At 42.4% G+C, this 14,785-nt stretch overlaps 1 protein-coding gene across 15 annotated transcripts in view; it reads right to left on the bottom strand.

Moving 5' to 3' along the window:
- Positions 1–14,785, bottom strand: part of UNC5D (unc-5 netrin receptor D) — a 641,211-nt gene that overhangs the window by 70,476 nt on the left and 555,950 nt on the right. For all 15 annotated transcript variants that reach the window (XM_086379671.1, XM_086379676.1, XM_086379681.1 and 12 more), the window contains 2 exons: positions 11,081–11,458; positions 4,628–4,712 (listed from right to left, as the gene is read on the bottom strand). In XM_086379671.1, coding sequence (XP_086235797.1) covers positions 4,628–4,712; positions 11,081–11,458 — 463 coding nt within the window. The remainder of the gene's footprint in view (positions 1–4,627; positions 4,713–11,080; positions 11,459–14,785) is intronic.

Below are 14,785 nucleotides of genomic sequence, written 5' to 3'. Positions count from 1 at the left end.
GCCTGACAGATCTACATGACTCTGTATAAAATAGCTGGGGGGAAGCCGCTGGGTAGCACAGGGAGCTCAGCTTGGTGCTCCCGGATGACCTAGAGGGGTGGGATGGGGGATGGAGGGAGGTCCCAGAAGTTGTATACATATGGCTGATTCATTTCTTCATACAGCAGAAAGCAACACTGTAAAGCAACTATACCTGAATAATAATAATAAAGCCTGGATTTATTTACTCTTAACCACCCCCTTCCTACCTTCTACTGTATAGAAATACTGGAAAATTTATCTTGGAGCTAGAAATCACTGGGTTTTATAACCCTTACACTGTTCTTTGTCTGGCTAAGTGCTACTGATCTTTTATCCACCTTCCCTTCTACCCCCTCTGTAAATCCATCCTTAGAATAGACTTAAGGTCTCCTCCATTTTCCCACTGCTCTCTGTGAAATTCTCTATTGCACCATAATTCCACATTGAATTATCACGTTACCATTGTCTTTCCCAAATCTGGACCCCTCTCTGTATGTTTCATGGTATTTCCATGGTTAGGCATAAGCTCTGTGTCTCAATCAAACACGTCTTACCAGACTCAAGAATAATATGCCTTAAAGTGGGACACAGTCTAAAAATACATTATTAGTCAAAAACTTTTGTTTTGGAGCCCAGTCCTGCTGCCATCTGAGGCAAATGTACTAAGTTTTCTTGGTCTTAATTTTCAAATCTACAAAATTAGAAGAATAATTATTGTTTACCATACAGATGGATGAGAAGATTAAAAGACATATACTTATCTAAAGTATTAATAGGTAAAATACTTTATCAAATACAATGTATTAATTAGGATTTCTTATTTTATCATCTTTAAGATTGTAGTATCACTGTATATATCATACAATCCTATAAATATCTCTAATAGATTAAGTACCAACTCTATACCCACAAAGAGTTTCATTAACTTACCTGCGGTCTCATGAATAAAAGCAGTGAGTCTGAACCCAAGGTTCGGATGCCTGAGCTCACACTCTTAGCCATCGAGCTCAAAAGTCTCTGAACATCATATCCGCTAAGTTTCAGCACTGATGTGACACCTGTTTCCAGCCTTTCTTCCCTCAGCTATAATGTAACAACAGCAATTTACCACCGTAGATGTCTAAGGAATGTTCAACTTGATTCTGTCTGCTTCTCTTACAGAGCAATTCCAGGGGCTAAGCCTTGTAACACAAGGTCAGAAAGCTGTTAAAGTCTCTGATGTCAAGGAGAGGTGGCATCCTTTAGTCCATGATCCATGGAATTGGAGTCAGATATCCTGAAGTCAAATCCCAGCTCAGCTGGTGAGTAATACATCCTTGCAAAGCAGCTTCCTTTCTTGGAAACTTCATTTTTTATATCTTTTTGCTCATCACAAAATCTGTACAAAACTCTCTCTTTTTTTGTTACTGGGGAGATTAAATGACTTAAATGCATGTGAGAGCACCTTGCAAGTTATACCGAGAAGAGGTAAGTACTTTTCCGAGGATGCAAGGTCTCCTAGCAAACTAATGTGTACCTATATGCGCACAAAGTCAGCAGAGTTTATTTCCGCAGCATTATGACCAACCAAAGGTCCAGACTGATAAAAGAGGTTAGAAAAGCTTCATTAAGATGGTGGTTCAAGTCTGAGAGTACAGACAAAGCAGGAACATTGAGGAAGGAAAGTGACATCATTCTACCTAACAGAAGTATTGGGTTGGTCAGAAACTTTGTTTGGATTTTCTGTCACATCTGAGTGAAATTTTTGGCTAATTCAATACAATCTCCTCTTGGAAATTTCCCAGGTATGCAAGAAGGATGTTCTAAGAAAGAGAGGGCACATTCAATTCAAACAAAGAACAACCTCACTTCAGACAAAGAACAACCTCACTTGAAACTTACCAAAATGTTAAGTATATCTGAGACTATCTGAGTTATAGGGGTTTGTTCTGAGTCTGTGGTTCACTCCACACGGCTATATCCCTGGGCATCTGCTAAAGTATTTGCATCTGTGCTATCTGTTATAGTTCCACTAAGTCATCACCCTGCTACACCAGAGATGTAACTCAGGAAAGAGTAACAGAAATGTATTATCAATAGGAGAAGGGAATAGCCTTCAAACACAGAATCAAGATGGTGTTGGGGAGATCCCACTGTAATTTGCTGTGTATGGAGTGATGGGCAGTCAGAAAAATCCAACGCTCACACCTCTGAACTAAAAGTCAGAGCAGCGGTGTTCCAGCTTTACGAACTTTGCGGAAATGGGTCTTAATCTGAGCTCAAGTTCAGAATGACAGATGGCATAAGATGAAAATGGGTTTTCAAGTGATCTCACAAAGAAAAGAGAAGACACTAAATAGGTACATCAGTGGTCTCCTGATTAATCACAGGATTAAAAGCAGAACTCAGATCTGAGCAGCCCTCTAGCAAGCATGGAAAAAATTTACATGAGCTTTAAAAAAAGAGTAACTAAAAGGCATTTACTATTTTTAGTGTTATTTTTCAGTATGTAGTTTGGAGCTCCTTAAAAAGGAGCGAGAACAGCCAAGGAAGGTAAGTGGGCTGCAGTTTAGTGACCAGTCATTTCCATGAGAGGCAGGAACAGCTGGGAAGGTTTTGGCAAATGGAAATGTGTGCTTCCTATAATTTTATTCCATCCTCTGTTACATGCTCACCTCATAGATGGGAAGTTTTGGATGTTGTTCCTATTTTTGTCCAACTTCCTGAAAGGCAGCAATGAACTTACACCTTACCTACAGATGGATAAAGCAAACGGATAAACCTGAAACTTGCAAAGCTTAGCAGGGTGTGATCCCAGGAGGCCAAATTTGTCTTTCAAAGCCTTTGGGCTCTGGCAAATTTTTATGTATTTTTTCCACTTCAGGATATCCCAAGAGCTAGTTCTCCCATTTTTGAGCCTTTTTATTTAAGTCCTTGCATGTTTGATGTCTTTGGACACAATCTAGCTCTTCCCTCCTAAGAAGAAGGGTCTAAGAGGTGAGGACTGGGGTGAGTTGTGCATTAGGTGCCTTTGAATTTGTGAAAGACTCCTGGGCTGGTTCTCGCATAATGTGGTAGAAGAAAGTAGGGATGGGTTTGCGAAGAAAGAGCTGAACACAGGCTCTGTGGACTCATTACCACAAAGGGAACAGGATGCAGAGTGGAGGAGGGTTTGCAAGAGACCATGATTTTCAGGCAAGGTTGCCTGGATTCTGCCTCAAACCTGATTTTTGAAGGATGATGCATTTAGACACTTATGTGTAATTGACCATGACCTCAATTTTGAACAGGTAGAGTTGCTTCAATAAATCCATCCAAAGAGACAAAAACAAGGTGACTATTCCAGAGAAGTCTGTTCTTAGGTCTGCTTAGTTGAGATTTTTGAATAAAACTTCTGCTTCTTGGTTTCCCTTTTGCCAAGTGCAGATACTTCAATACTGGAATGTTTTCAGGTGCCCAACTAAAGGACATCAGTCTACAGAACTGAGCAGATAACACAAGAGCCCAACATAGCTTACAAGCAATCCCTCCCCAACAGCCAACTAGCAGAGCCTTTTCTTCCATTTTGCTCAGATCCCATAGAGCAGAAAGTGAAAACCACTGGGTACAAACAAATCCTATTGTGGAGATAGCTATCAGTCTGTTCAAACCATCTGTTTCTCTGTTTTTCTTTCATGTGTGTGTGTATTTTTTTTTTTTTTTGCTAACAACAAAATCTATTCTAAACTAACCAAGATGTTATGACTGAAAATGCCAGAGGTATATAGATCTAGCTGATAAGAGAAATTGCTTTCTAAAGAGGAGTTTGGTTTATCTTAGGTGGAGGAAGGCAACATTTCTGGAAATACCATAGTTGAACTAGCAAAATAACCAGCTACTTTCATTAAAAAAGTATGAGGCAAGATTTGTATTTGTTCACGTAATTGAATTTAATGCTGCTGAAATTTGTCAGATCTGAAAGCTACTGAAGTGTAGACTATTTTTTTCTTTGAGAAAAATTGCTTAAGAAATTGTCTCTCGGCTATAGGGCAGGTGTTCTGTTGATACTAAAAGGTCACAAGGCAGTTATTCTCTGAATTTTTCATAATGTGTAAAACCAAAGAGTACCCCCAGGAGGATATGTTTTTCTTTTGAGAGGAGGCTTCTGTGAGACAGTGACTCTTTGTCAAGAAACCCTACTGATGGTGGTGCTATTGGTAAAGAACCTGCCTGCCAGTGCAGGAGACCTTAGAGACACAGGTTAGATCCATGGGTCGGGAAGATCCCCTGGGAGGAGGGAATAGCAACCCACTCCAGTATTCTTGCCTGGAGAACCCATGGACAGAGGAGCCTGATGGGCTACAGTCCATGGGGTCACGAAAGAGTCGGACACGACTGAAGTGACTTAGCACAGCTACTGATATACTGGTTTTGGTGTCTGCTATCTAGATGTTGGTGACTTGGGTTAGCACTACAAACGGAAAGCCAACAAGTTTGCAATTGCTTTTTTCCTCTTTACAGTCCAAGTAGCTTACACTCTCACTCACATACCTCTATGTCACATTATCTTCATAACTTCAGATTTTCTGTAGAAGTTCCACTTCATACTCAAGATCTCATTAATATGCCATCCTTCTCTGTCTCTTACCTGGGTTCACCTTGGTTGATGGACATGTAAATTTCCCAGGAATTCTCCTCTGGGATGGCTCCATGTGGTATCAGTAAACTCACCCCTGAAACAGAAAAAGCCAAGAAGTTATTTGTAGATTCTCCAGTTATCCAGAAGCACCTCAGCTGAATAACTTACAGATGCTCTCAAAGATGGACCACCTCACAGCAATTTATAGGAGTTTCACAAAGTGCAAAATAATAACAAGATATTGTTTCCTTCAGTGACATATAGAAGGGCATATCATTCAAGTGTATACTCAGATTTTTACTTAAAGTCTTTCTAATGTAAATCGGTACAGCTATTATGGACAATAGTATGGAGGTGCCTCAGAAAATTAAAAAGAGAGTTATCATAAAATCTAGCAATCTCACTCCCAGGCATATGTCCAGAGACAACTGTAATTCAAAAAGATACCTGCACTCCTATGTTCTCAGCAGCACTATTTACAACAGCCAAGACATGGAAACAACCCAAGTGCCCATCAATAGATGAATGGATAAAGAAGATGTGTGTGTGTGTATACACACACTAGAATATTAGCCATAAAAAATGAAATAGTGGCATTTGCAGCAATATGTATGGATCTAGAGATTACCAAGAAAAGTGAGAGAAAGAGAAACATATGATATCACTTATACGTGGGAGCTAATACATGGCACAAAACAGACAGACTTACAGACATAGAGGACAGACTTGCGGTTGCTAAGGGGGAATGGGGCAGGGAAGGACGATTTGGGATTAACAAATGCAAACTACTGTATATAGAATGGATAAGTAACAAGGTCCTACTGTATAGAACAGGGAACTACCTTCAATATGCTGGGCTAAGCCATAATGAAAAAGAATGCATGTGTGTGTGACACAAAGGAATCACTTTGCTATTCAGCAGAACTTAACACGAACACTGTAAGTCAACTATACGTCAATAAATAGAAATTTCAAAAATTAAAGCCTTCCTGGCATTGTAAAAACTCTCTTATAAGATTAGGTATCCTGACACCCAGCACTATCATATGTATCTGAGATTAAGAATTTCAGTGTATCAGTTCAGTTCAGTTCAGTCGCTCAGTTGTGTCCGACTCTTTGCGACCCCATGAACCGCAGTACGCCAGGCCTCCCTGCCCATCACCAACTCCCAGAGTTCACTCAAACTCACGTAACATCTAGTCGGTGATGCCATCCAGCCATCTCATCCTGTCGTCCCCTTCTCCTCCTGCCCTCAATCCCTCCCAGCATCAGGGTCTCTTCCAATGAGTCAACTCTTCGGATGAGGTGGCCAAAGTACTGGAATTTCAGCTTCAACATCAGTCCTTCCAAAGAACACCCAGGACTGGTCTCCTTTAGGATGGACTGGTGGGATCTCCTTGCAGCCCAAGAGACTCTTAAGAGTCTTCTCCAACACCACAGTTCAAAAGCATCAATTCTTCATGTATCAGTTAGTCAGCTCTAAAATTTAAAAGGTATTTCTCTGGTTTCTTTCTATCCACTCATTTCCTGAAAAGGTATCTAGGATGATGAGTGAGACATTTAACATTTTTGCTGGAGCCTGGTGCGTAACTGTCTTCTAAAGGGTGCATCTTAAAGTCAGTTTAGGGAGGTGACTGATGGAGGAGTGTGTTTTGTCAAGAGAACTGAAGGAGGGAAAACCTGTGAATAAGCTTAGGAACTGAAGATTCTGTGTAGCTACTATTTGGCTCCGTATTTCCAAACAGACGCTAGAAAAGATTAAGGCTAAAGATAACTTAGCTGTATTCATATCAATGTCAAATTGAAAGAAAACTCAGGTGGGGTGGGCACAGGAAGGCACCTCATACCACTCTGGGAAATTCCTCTCTTTTCTCCTGAATGCTATGAAGTTACTATTTCAGTTTGGCCAAAAGGGAAGAGTCTAGAGAGGGCAGAGAGTCTCTTTAATGTAGCTTCTTGCTTATAAAAAGAAATGAAATAGAGACACAGTTAAGATCTTGACAAAGTAAAATCTCAGGGTATCCTTTGAATAATGCAGCACTCACCTTTTGTCCTTTCATTAGAGCTAATGTAATTACACAGGAAGCTTTCAGGCTGCTGCTGATAAATTTACATCTAGAGATGGCAGACTTTACTGACATCCTTCCGTGTTCCTGTGCACTGCTATAGGGTCGAGGAATGGAAGACTCATGGCAAAACAAGTTGTGCGGTTCACATTTACGAACGTTATTCAGTAACATTTACGAACGTTATTCAGTAACACGCTAGTTACCATCAGTGTCTTTCACTAAAAATGAGGCCCATTTAAATCTCGCTCACAGCTTTTCAGCTAGGGTATCTATTTATATTCCAGACCCTAATGTCAACAGTAGGAGAACAGTAATTGCCATACTCGGTGGCCTCTGATCAGTTTTCTCCTTTAATTGCCCATCCTTCCTTAAATGTAGCTGCCAAATGAAGTGGGCTCCATTACATCCTTCCCTGCTGGGGAGCAGAAATTATACGTGTGATATTCAGTGTGTGTAAATGTCAACCCTAGACATTCTGTATTGTTAGTTTGCCATCACACTTCTCTCTGTTGCCTCTGTTTTAGACTATGATGATAAGAGACATTTAGACCTTATTTAGAGACAGAGCACAGAGTGTCACCATAAGAAATAATGCCATCTGAGCAATTAACCCAAAAGAGCTCTGTTGTGCTCCCATTTCACATTTTTCTCTATTCCCTGATTGAGGTATAATTCACACGCCTAAGTTATACAAATTAACGAGTTTTGGGGCAAGTGCATACGCTCATGTTACCATCACAGTCAAGATAGAATATTTCCACTGCCGCAGAAAGCCCCCTCGCACCCTTCAGTAGTCAGTTCGATCACCAACCCAGACGATCATTTATTTGCTTTCTGACATGTTGATTAGTTTGTCTTTTCTAAATTTTCAAATAAAATCATACAGTGTGTTTTTTTTTTTAAAAAAAGCACTCCAAAATCACTGTGGATGGTGACTGCAGCCATGAAATTAAAAGACGTTTACTCCTTGGAAGGAAAGTTACGACCAACCTAGATAGCATATTCAAAAGCAGAGACATTACTTTGCCAACAAAGGTCCATCTAGTCAAGGCTATGATTTTTCCAGTGGTCATGTATGGATGTGAGAGTTGGATTGTGAAGAAGGCTGAGCGCCGAAGAATTGATGCTTTTGAACTGTGGTGTTGGAGAAGACTCTTGAGAGTCCCTTGGACTGCAAGGAGATCCAACCAGTCCATTCTGAAGGAGATCAGCCCTGGGATTTCTTTGGAAGGAATGATGCTAAAGCTGAAACTCCAGTACTTTGGCCACCTCATGCGAAGAGTTGACTCATTGGAAAAGACTCTGATGCTGGGAGGGATTGGGGGCAGGAGGAGAAGGGGACGACAGAGGATGAGATGGTTGGATGGCATCACTGACTCGATGGATGTGAGTCTGAGTGAACTCCAGGAGTTGGTGATGGACAGGGAGGCCTGGCGTGCTGCGATTCATGGGGTCACAAAGAGTCGGACACGACTGAGTGACTGAACTGAACTGAAGCGAAGGGTTTATTACATCTGTAACATGTGGCCCAATGCCTGGCAGAGAGTAAGCTCTCAGAAAATAAATCATGAATATATGAATGAATGAACAGAATTGAAAACTTTCAGTAAAAATAAAATAAAAAATAAAAATAAAAAACAGCCAGGCTTTGAGACATGCAGTCTTCTGCAGATCATCAGGGCCTGACAGTCAGAATAAATATGCATATGGACTTTTGAGGAAGGGCTGTTTGCAGAGCAGATCATATCGCATTCCTTTCAAGTCAGCTTAATTCCTTGTGTGTAGATTGAAACATTATTCATAATACACCGAAATTCAATCTGAATGTGTAGGATCACTGGAGCTTTAAACGATCCCGTCTTTCCTTCAATCAGAAGTTGTATGATGATCCTTTAAACATACTTCCCTCCCCCACTTATTATCTAAATTGTATGTGGAAACTGAAGATAGTCGAACACCAGAGGTCGTGGGAGCTGATGGTGCTGGTGGCAAGTTATATTTTATGAAGAATGAAGGCTCTGTAGGAACTCTTCACACTTGTGGTCCCCTAAAGATGTATCCAACAAGTCATTCAACACATTATTTCTGATTAAAGGATACACTCTCCCCCAAACTCCACCTATCCTGACAGCCTTTTATTTGATAGGACAACAGAACCACCTGAGTTTTTTGGTTCCTATTTTGCATAATAAATGATTTTTAGAGTGTGGGGACTGCTGCCAACCTTTCTCACAAACCACTGCCAGGCACCCCACAGTAATTTGGGATGGATAGCATGGGAACAATTTAATTTCCAAGCCTCTCTTCTTTATACTTTAGCTCCCCAGGGCATATTTTACATTTATGTTCTGCAAATAACAGAGCATATGTTTCAATTCCCTGCACTTATTTTTTTCTCAAATTCATTCCCAATGAACAGCTTCAGTCTGGTCTAGGGCTTCTCGTGCAGAGCTCTGAAAACGCCCCTTCACAGAGTTGTTTGGGAATCATAGATAACGCTACTGGAACTTTGGGTTGTCAACCTAAATCCTTCTCAAGTCAGAAGGGAAGCAAGAAAAAAGTCTGTCGTCATGATTTCATTTCCCGTTCTATGATGAACATTGAACAAATATAGGTGATAAATGGATGGATCCCGGCACTCCCTTCCTACACACACAGACGAGGACGGGACCAGTCTATTCAACCAGCAACTACTGAGAGCCACCTAAGTGCCAGCCACTAGGTAGGAAAGTGGAAATAATACAAAGGTACAAAAACTCAATACGCAAACTCATAATTCTGATGTATATACATACTCTTCTCTTCAAAAGGGCAGGTTCTGCATCTTTACCTTTTCTAGATCCTACGTTTCCAATCACAGATTCTTTTTCTAAGGGGTCACAGAAGAGTCGGACATGACTCAGCAACTAAACAAGAAGTGAAGCCGCTCAGTCTTGTGTGACTCTTCGCGAGCCCATGGACTGTCACCTGCCAGTCTCCTCCATCCATGGGATTTTTCCAGGCACTAATACTGGAGTGGGTAACCATTTCCTCCTCCAGGGGATCTTCCCAATCCAGGGATTGAACCCGGGTCTCCCACATTGGAGGCAAACTCCTTGATGTCTGAGCCACCAGGGAAGTAAACAACAAGAAGGGTACCTGGTAAATACAGCCACCTGCTCCCTACACAGGACCTCCTATCCGTCCTATCTCACCAGGAGGAGGGCATCCTACATGTGTGAAAAAAGATTCTTACCACGTCCTACTCATGGAGGAAGATTTAGAGAATTGGAAATTTAGAATACAACATCATTATTGGGTCTGCATTGGAGGGCTGTTTCCTTGAAATTAAGTTTTTAATGAACCAAAGGATATAGGGAAACCAATCATCAACTTGGAACAAATGCAGGCACAAGTCACTAATCTACTTAGAAGGTCAGGCAGTAGAACAGTAGCGTCTGACTAGTCCAACTACAGAGTTCACTGTACAAGATAAAATGCTTGATATTTGAGGTGGGTTTGTTCTACCCTACAGAGAAATCTGCTAAGGCCTGCGTCCCAGCTCAATGCTATCCAGATCTTTAACAACAATGGCAGATCTGGCATTTTCCCTTTCCTCTCAGCCAACAGCGATGATTTAGAGTACTCCCTAAATCTCGTTGCTCAGATAGTGGGCCGGGGGTGGGGCGGGGGGGGTGGGTGGTGTTGGGGATTGTTCTCTTCCTCCATCCCACATCTTAGATGGCAGCTCTGAAGACTAATGCATAGGTAGAGTCAAAGTTATCTGGGCTGTACACGTCAAAACAACATGAAAATCTTCCAACCAAAAGGAAGAAAACACTCTTAGGCAGTCTTGAACTACATAGCCAAGGATCCGAGCTTGAATTCAGAACAGCAACCCCAAAAGGAACCCTCATCACTGCTCATCATAAAGCAACATGATAGCAGGGGTGATGGACGCTGATTATTCATCAGGTCAGTTACTGAGGAAGTTCGGGTGTCATTTCACTCATCTATCAACTTGTCTGTAAACCACGCTTCACTATAAACACGGTATTTGGCAGTCATATCAAAGAATGTTTTCAGTGCTTCCTGACCGTGTTCTAGGAAATATATTTCAAGGGGCTTAAACTCTAGGGACCACCCAAAACTTCTGAGCCAGCATGGCTGTCAGCCCTAACAGGGCATCTGATGGAGTGTATGGTCCATGCTGAGATGCAGACGGCAAAGTGTAATGTCAGCGCTGCTTCTGGCTTGCCGTGTAAATCAAGCCAACTTCCGGAGCTACGGTGGTGTTCACTCTGACACTGGAAGAGTCAAGATCTTAAAAATGGACCTTACGGGACATCATCATGTAAATATAATACATTCAAACAAACGCTAGAAGATACACAAACGCACACTTACCACCCACCTGTATTTGGCATTACTAAGCGTCCTCCCAAATGGCCAAAGACACCCGTGGTCCTCAGCTCGGTCCGTGTAGGGAGTGATGACAAGTTCTGGATGTAGGGCGTCTTATTTCTGGCATGCACTGTCGTGAAGCTGCGGTTGTTTCCGTGGGGGAAAGTCCCGGAATGATTCTTGCCGTGGTACTCGGCTCGCTCGGACACTCCCAGGGAGACCATGAACGAGCTCTGCACTTTGACTTTGATGTCCGACAAAGGGTTAAAGAGTGAGGACTCCGTCATGAGCTCCTTGTCCAGGGGGTCCTGTAGACAGATGGGCCCACTGTACGTTCGGCTCACTGTCAGGTCCGGTTGCATGGAGGGGTTCAAGAGCAGGGAGTTACCTGGTCAGAGAAGATGGATCTGTCACTCAGAAGCTGTAAAGCACCATAGTTACTCCTTCACATGCTTCTACAAACTACGCTGCACGTGCTCACCAGCCGCCCGGGTCAAGGCTGACCCCTCAGACCCGCCCTGGGCATCTAAAGTGTCTCTAACAGGCTGATCAATAGTGTCCAGAGCCTCGGAATCAGGAGCTCTGGCTTTTGCAGTCAATTTCCTGAATGGTGCTGATCTAACTCATCCTTTTCTCGAGCTCTTTATGTGCTATCCTTTCAAAACAATTATTTCTGGCACTCCACCAGGCAACTTACTCAGGTATGATTGTTTACGGGAGTATTTTAACTGGCAAAGAGGAGCTTCTAAAAAAATAAAAGAGGAAAGAAAGATGTTTTTCAATCCAGTTTGGAGCAAAAATAACATCTGTTCAGTTTAAATGGCAAAGAGATGACACAGCATGGTGACGAGGTGGTGCTGTTTATAACCGAGGTGGCGTGGGTGCCAACACGTCTCCCATGGAATTCTGGGCAGTTTCTGGGGGAGGAAATGTGTCCTCAGAGCAAAAGGGTCAGGGGGCTTCACGAGCTGCTCCATGTCTGAGCAGCCAATTCACTCTAATAACATGAATGTCACTCTGAGAGGCACAGAAGATCCCAGCTTCCACAAGGGGAGCAGCTGAGAATGGTTTCTTTCTGACTCAAAACAAATGGAGAAAAATAATCCTTACAAAAACATGAGAAATTGGACTTTCTCATCGGCTGGGACATAACCATTTTTTTTCTATGCCCAAATATTAAAAAGAAATGCTGTGATATTTTCTTGTGATGAAGTAATCTCATTTATTAGTAAATAACAAAATAACCCTCAGTTCCAAACTTCCTGCCCATATCAGTCCATCAATGTGACATCTCAAATTGAAACCCAAAACACATTAAACCATTTTCCTTTGGGGCCTGACAAAAATGTTTCGCATGTGATATTTTGGAAAATGTTGCAATTTCAGACCATATCCTATTAGCTTCTATTGTTTTTCCATTTTCATAATTTGTAACAACACCAGCAGGAAATCTATAACCCTGACTTTTCCCACCTCTTTGTTCTGACGCTCTAAGAATCCCAAATCACAGAGGAGCAGGTTCAAAATGAGATGAAATACCTTATAGATGTAAAAGCACCTTGATGAGGCATTTTTCCATGTTTGAGGATCTTTTTATTTTATAAGGAGCTGAGCTTTTTAACAGAACTGCACTAAACTTTACAGATACCAGCCTTACTCTGGGTTATGAAGCAAGAAGCAGGATGGAAGAACCATCTCACATCTGAAAAGTTTGGAGCAGGGGTTTCCACTGGTGCCTGAAAAAGCATCTCTCTTGGTCTCATGGCTGTTTTCTCTCACGTCCTCACCTTCTAACGTTTAATTTCTGGCTACTGTTAGAAGACCCTGCTATCTTACGTAAAGTCAAGAAGCAAAAACATTTCCTAGAGTTAGACTTAAGTCTTAATTGCCCATCACTATACACACATACATATGTGTATGTTTGTGTATGTGTATATATATGAAAAATACACACACATATACACATATAAAGTTGGTGGCCAACTTGATTTAAGTCTGACTGAAGATAATTCCCCAGTGACCGCAAGTTTCTCTTTGGATGTCCTTTTCAAGGCCCTGGTCTACTCTATGACATTCTATTAAATCTCACTGTTCACCCTGCTGGGGCTCCAATCATATTTGCTCAAGAAGGGATGTCATGAAGACAACAGAGCATCCATGTAAGGCATAGCCTCACCGTGAATGCAGGGGAGAGTAGAATTTGGATAAGGGGCTTCTGCTGGTATCACTAGTTTTGTGAGTTCTTGGTTAAAGAAAATGGTAAAAATAAGTTTGGAAAGGCTACATACTCTCTGAGAGAGTCACAGTATAAGTTTCCTACATTCTGAGATGCCTCATGGTAATAAGATGTATCAGCTTATCCAAGTCAGCCTTCCCCAGATGTTCAGATCAGGGAACCGCCCCTCTCACCCACCACCTGCTGCTCTGCGGAACTCACTGGTGTCCTCTGTCAAGGTATGAGGAGACAGCCAGCTTCTAGAAGGATGTGCTCTACATTGACTGAGTACCTTAAGCCAAGGTATTATAAGCCAGGTTATTCCAGGCTGTTTCACCCTCACAAGGCCCCCCTGAGAAAGATGTTAGTATGTCCATTTTACAGCTGGAAAAATTGAGACAGACAGAATAACTGATTTACTAGGTTTTACAGCAATTTTGGATTCAAATCTGATTTCAGAGCCTCTGAATTTACACACAAAGCTGCCACCCACACTACTGTGTATTCTGTTTTTAACTGGTAAGGTCTGAGACAGTGATATCTTATGATTTGATGGAGATGTAATTTTAGTTTCTTACACAGTCGCAAGACTAGTTCCTTGGATGAAGTGAAGTCGCTCAGTTGTGTCTGACTCTTTGCGACCCCATGGACTATAGCCTACCAGGCTCCTTAGTCCACGGAATTTTCCAGGCAAGAGTACTGGAGAGGGTTGCCATTCCTTCTCCAGGGGATCTTCCCAACCCAGGGATCGAACCCGGGTCTCCTGCACTGCAGGCAGACGCTTTATCGTCTGAGCCACTAGTTCACTGGATATACTTCTAATTAAATCATATATACTGAACTTCCCTGGTGGCTCAGTGGTAAAGAATCTGCCTGCCAATGCAGGAGACAGGAGTCTGATCCCTGGTCTGGGAAAATCCCACATGTTGTAGAACAATTAAGCCTGTGCGCCGTAACTATTGAGTCTGTGCTCTAGAGCCCGGGTGCTGCAGTTACTGAAGCTGGAAGACCCTAGAGCCCATGCTCTGCCACAAGAGAAGCCACCGCAGTGAGAAGCTTGGTCACCACGACTTTAGAGTAGCCCCACTTGCCACAACTAGAAGAGAAGTCTGCACACAGCAGTGAAGACCCAGCACAGCCAAAATAAGTCACATGTACTAAGTCACATAAGCTTAGTACATTGAGGTGACATGTTTTTATCTGAGATCAACCAGACTTAGACCAGAAGCCAAGGTGCCAGAACGTCAAAGTGTTAGTTGCTCAGTCGTATCCGACTCTTGGGACCCCATTCACTGTAGCCCCCCAGGCTCCTCTGTCCGTGAGATTCCCCAGGCAAGAATACTGGAGTGGGTTGCTATGCCCTTCTCCAGGGGATCTTCCCAACCCAGGGATGGAAACCGGGTCCCCCACATAGAAGGTAGATTCTTTACCATCTGAGCCGCCAGGTGTCAGAAGTGAGTGGTAAGCAGTCAAGTCGCTTGTGTCTCCCACCATCTCCCC

Source organism: Bos grunniens, chromosome 27 (assembly GCF_055505025.1).
Source record: "Bos grunniens cultivar Pamir isolate PY7600 chromosome 27, Bosgru_T2T1.0, whole genome shotgun sequence".
Lineage (NCBI taxonomy): Eukaryota > Metazoa > Chordata > Mammalia > Artiodactyla > Bovidae > Bos > Bos grunniens.
The sequence above is the reverse complement of the archived record's forward strand: the minus strand, read 5'-3'. Positions and strand labels throughout refer to the sequence as shown.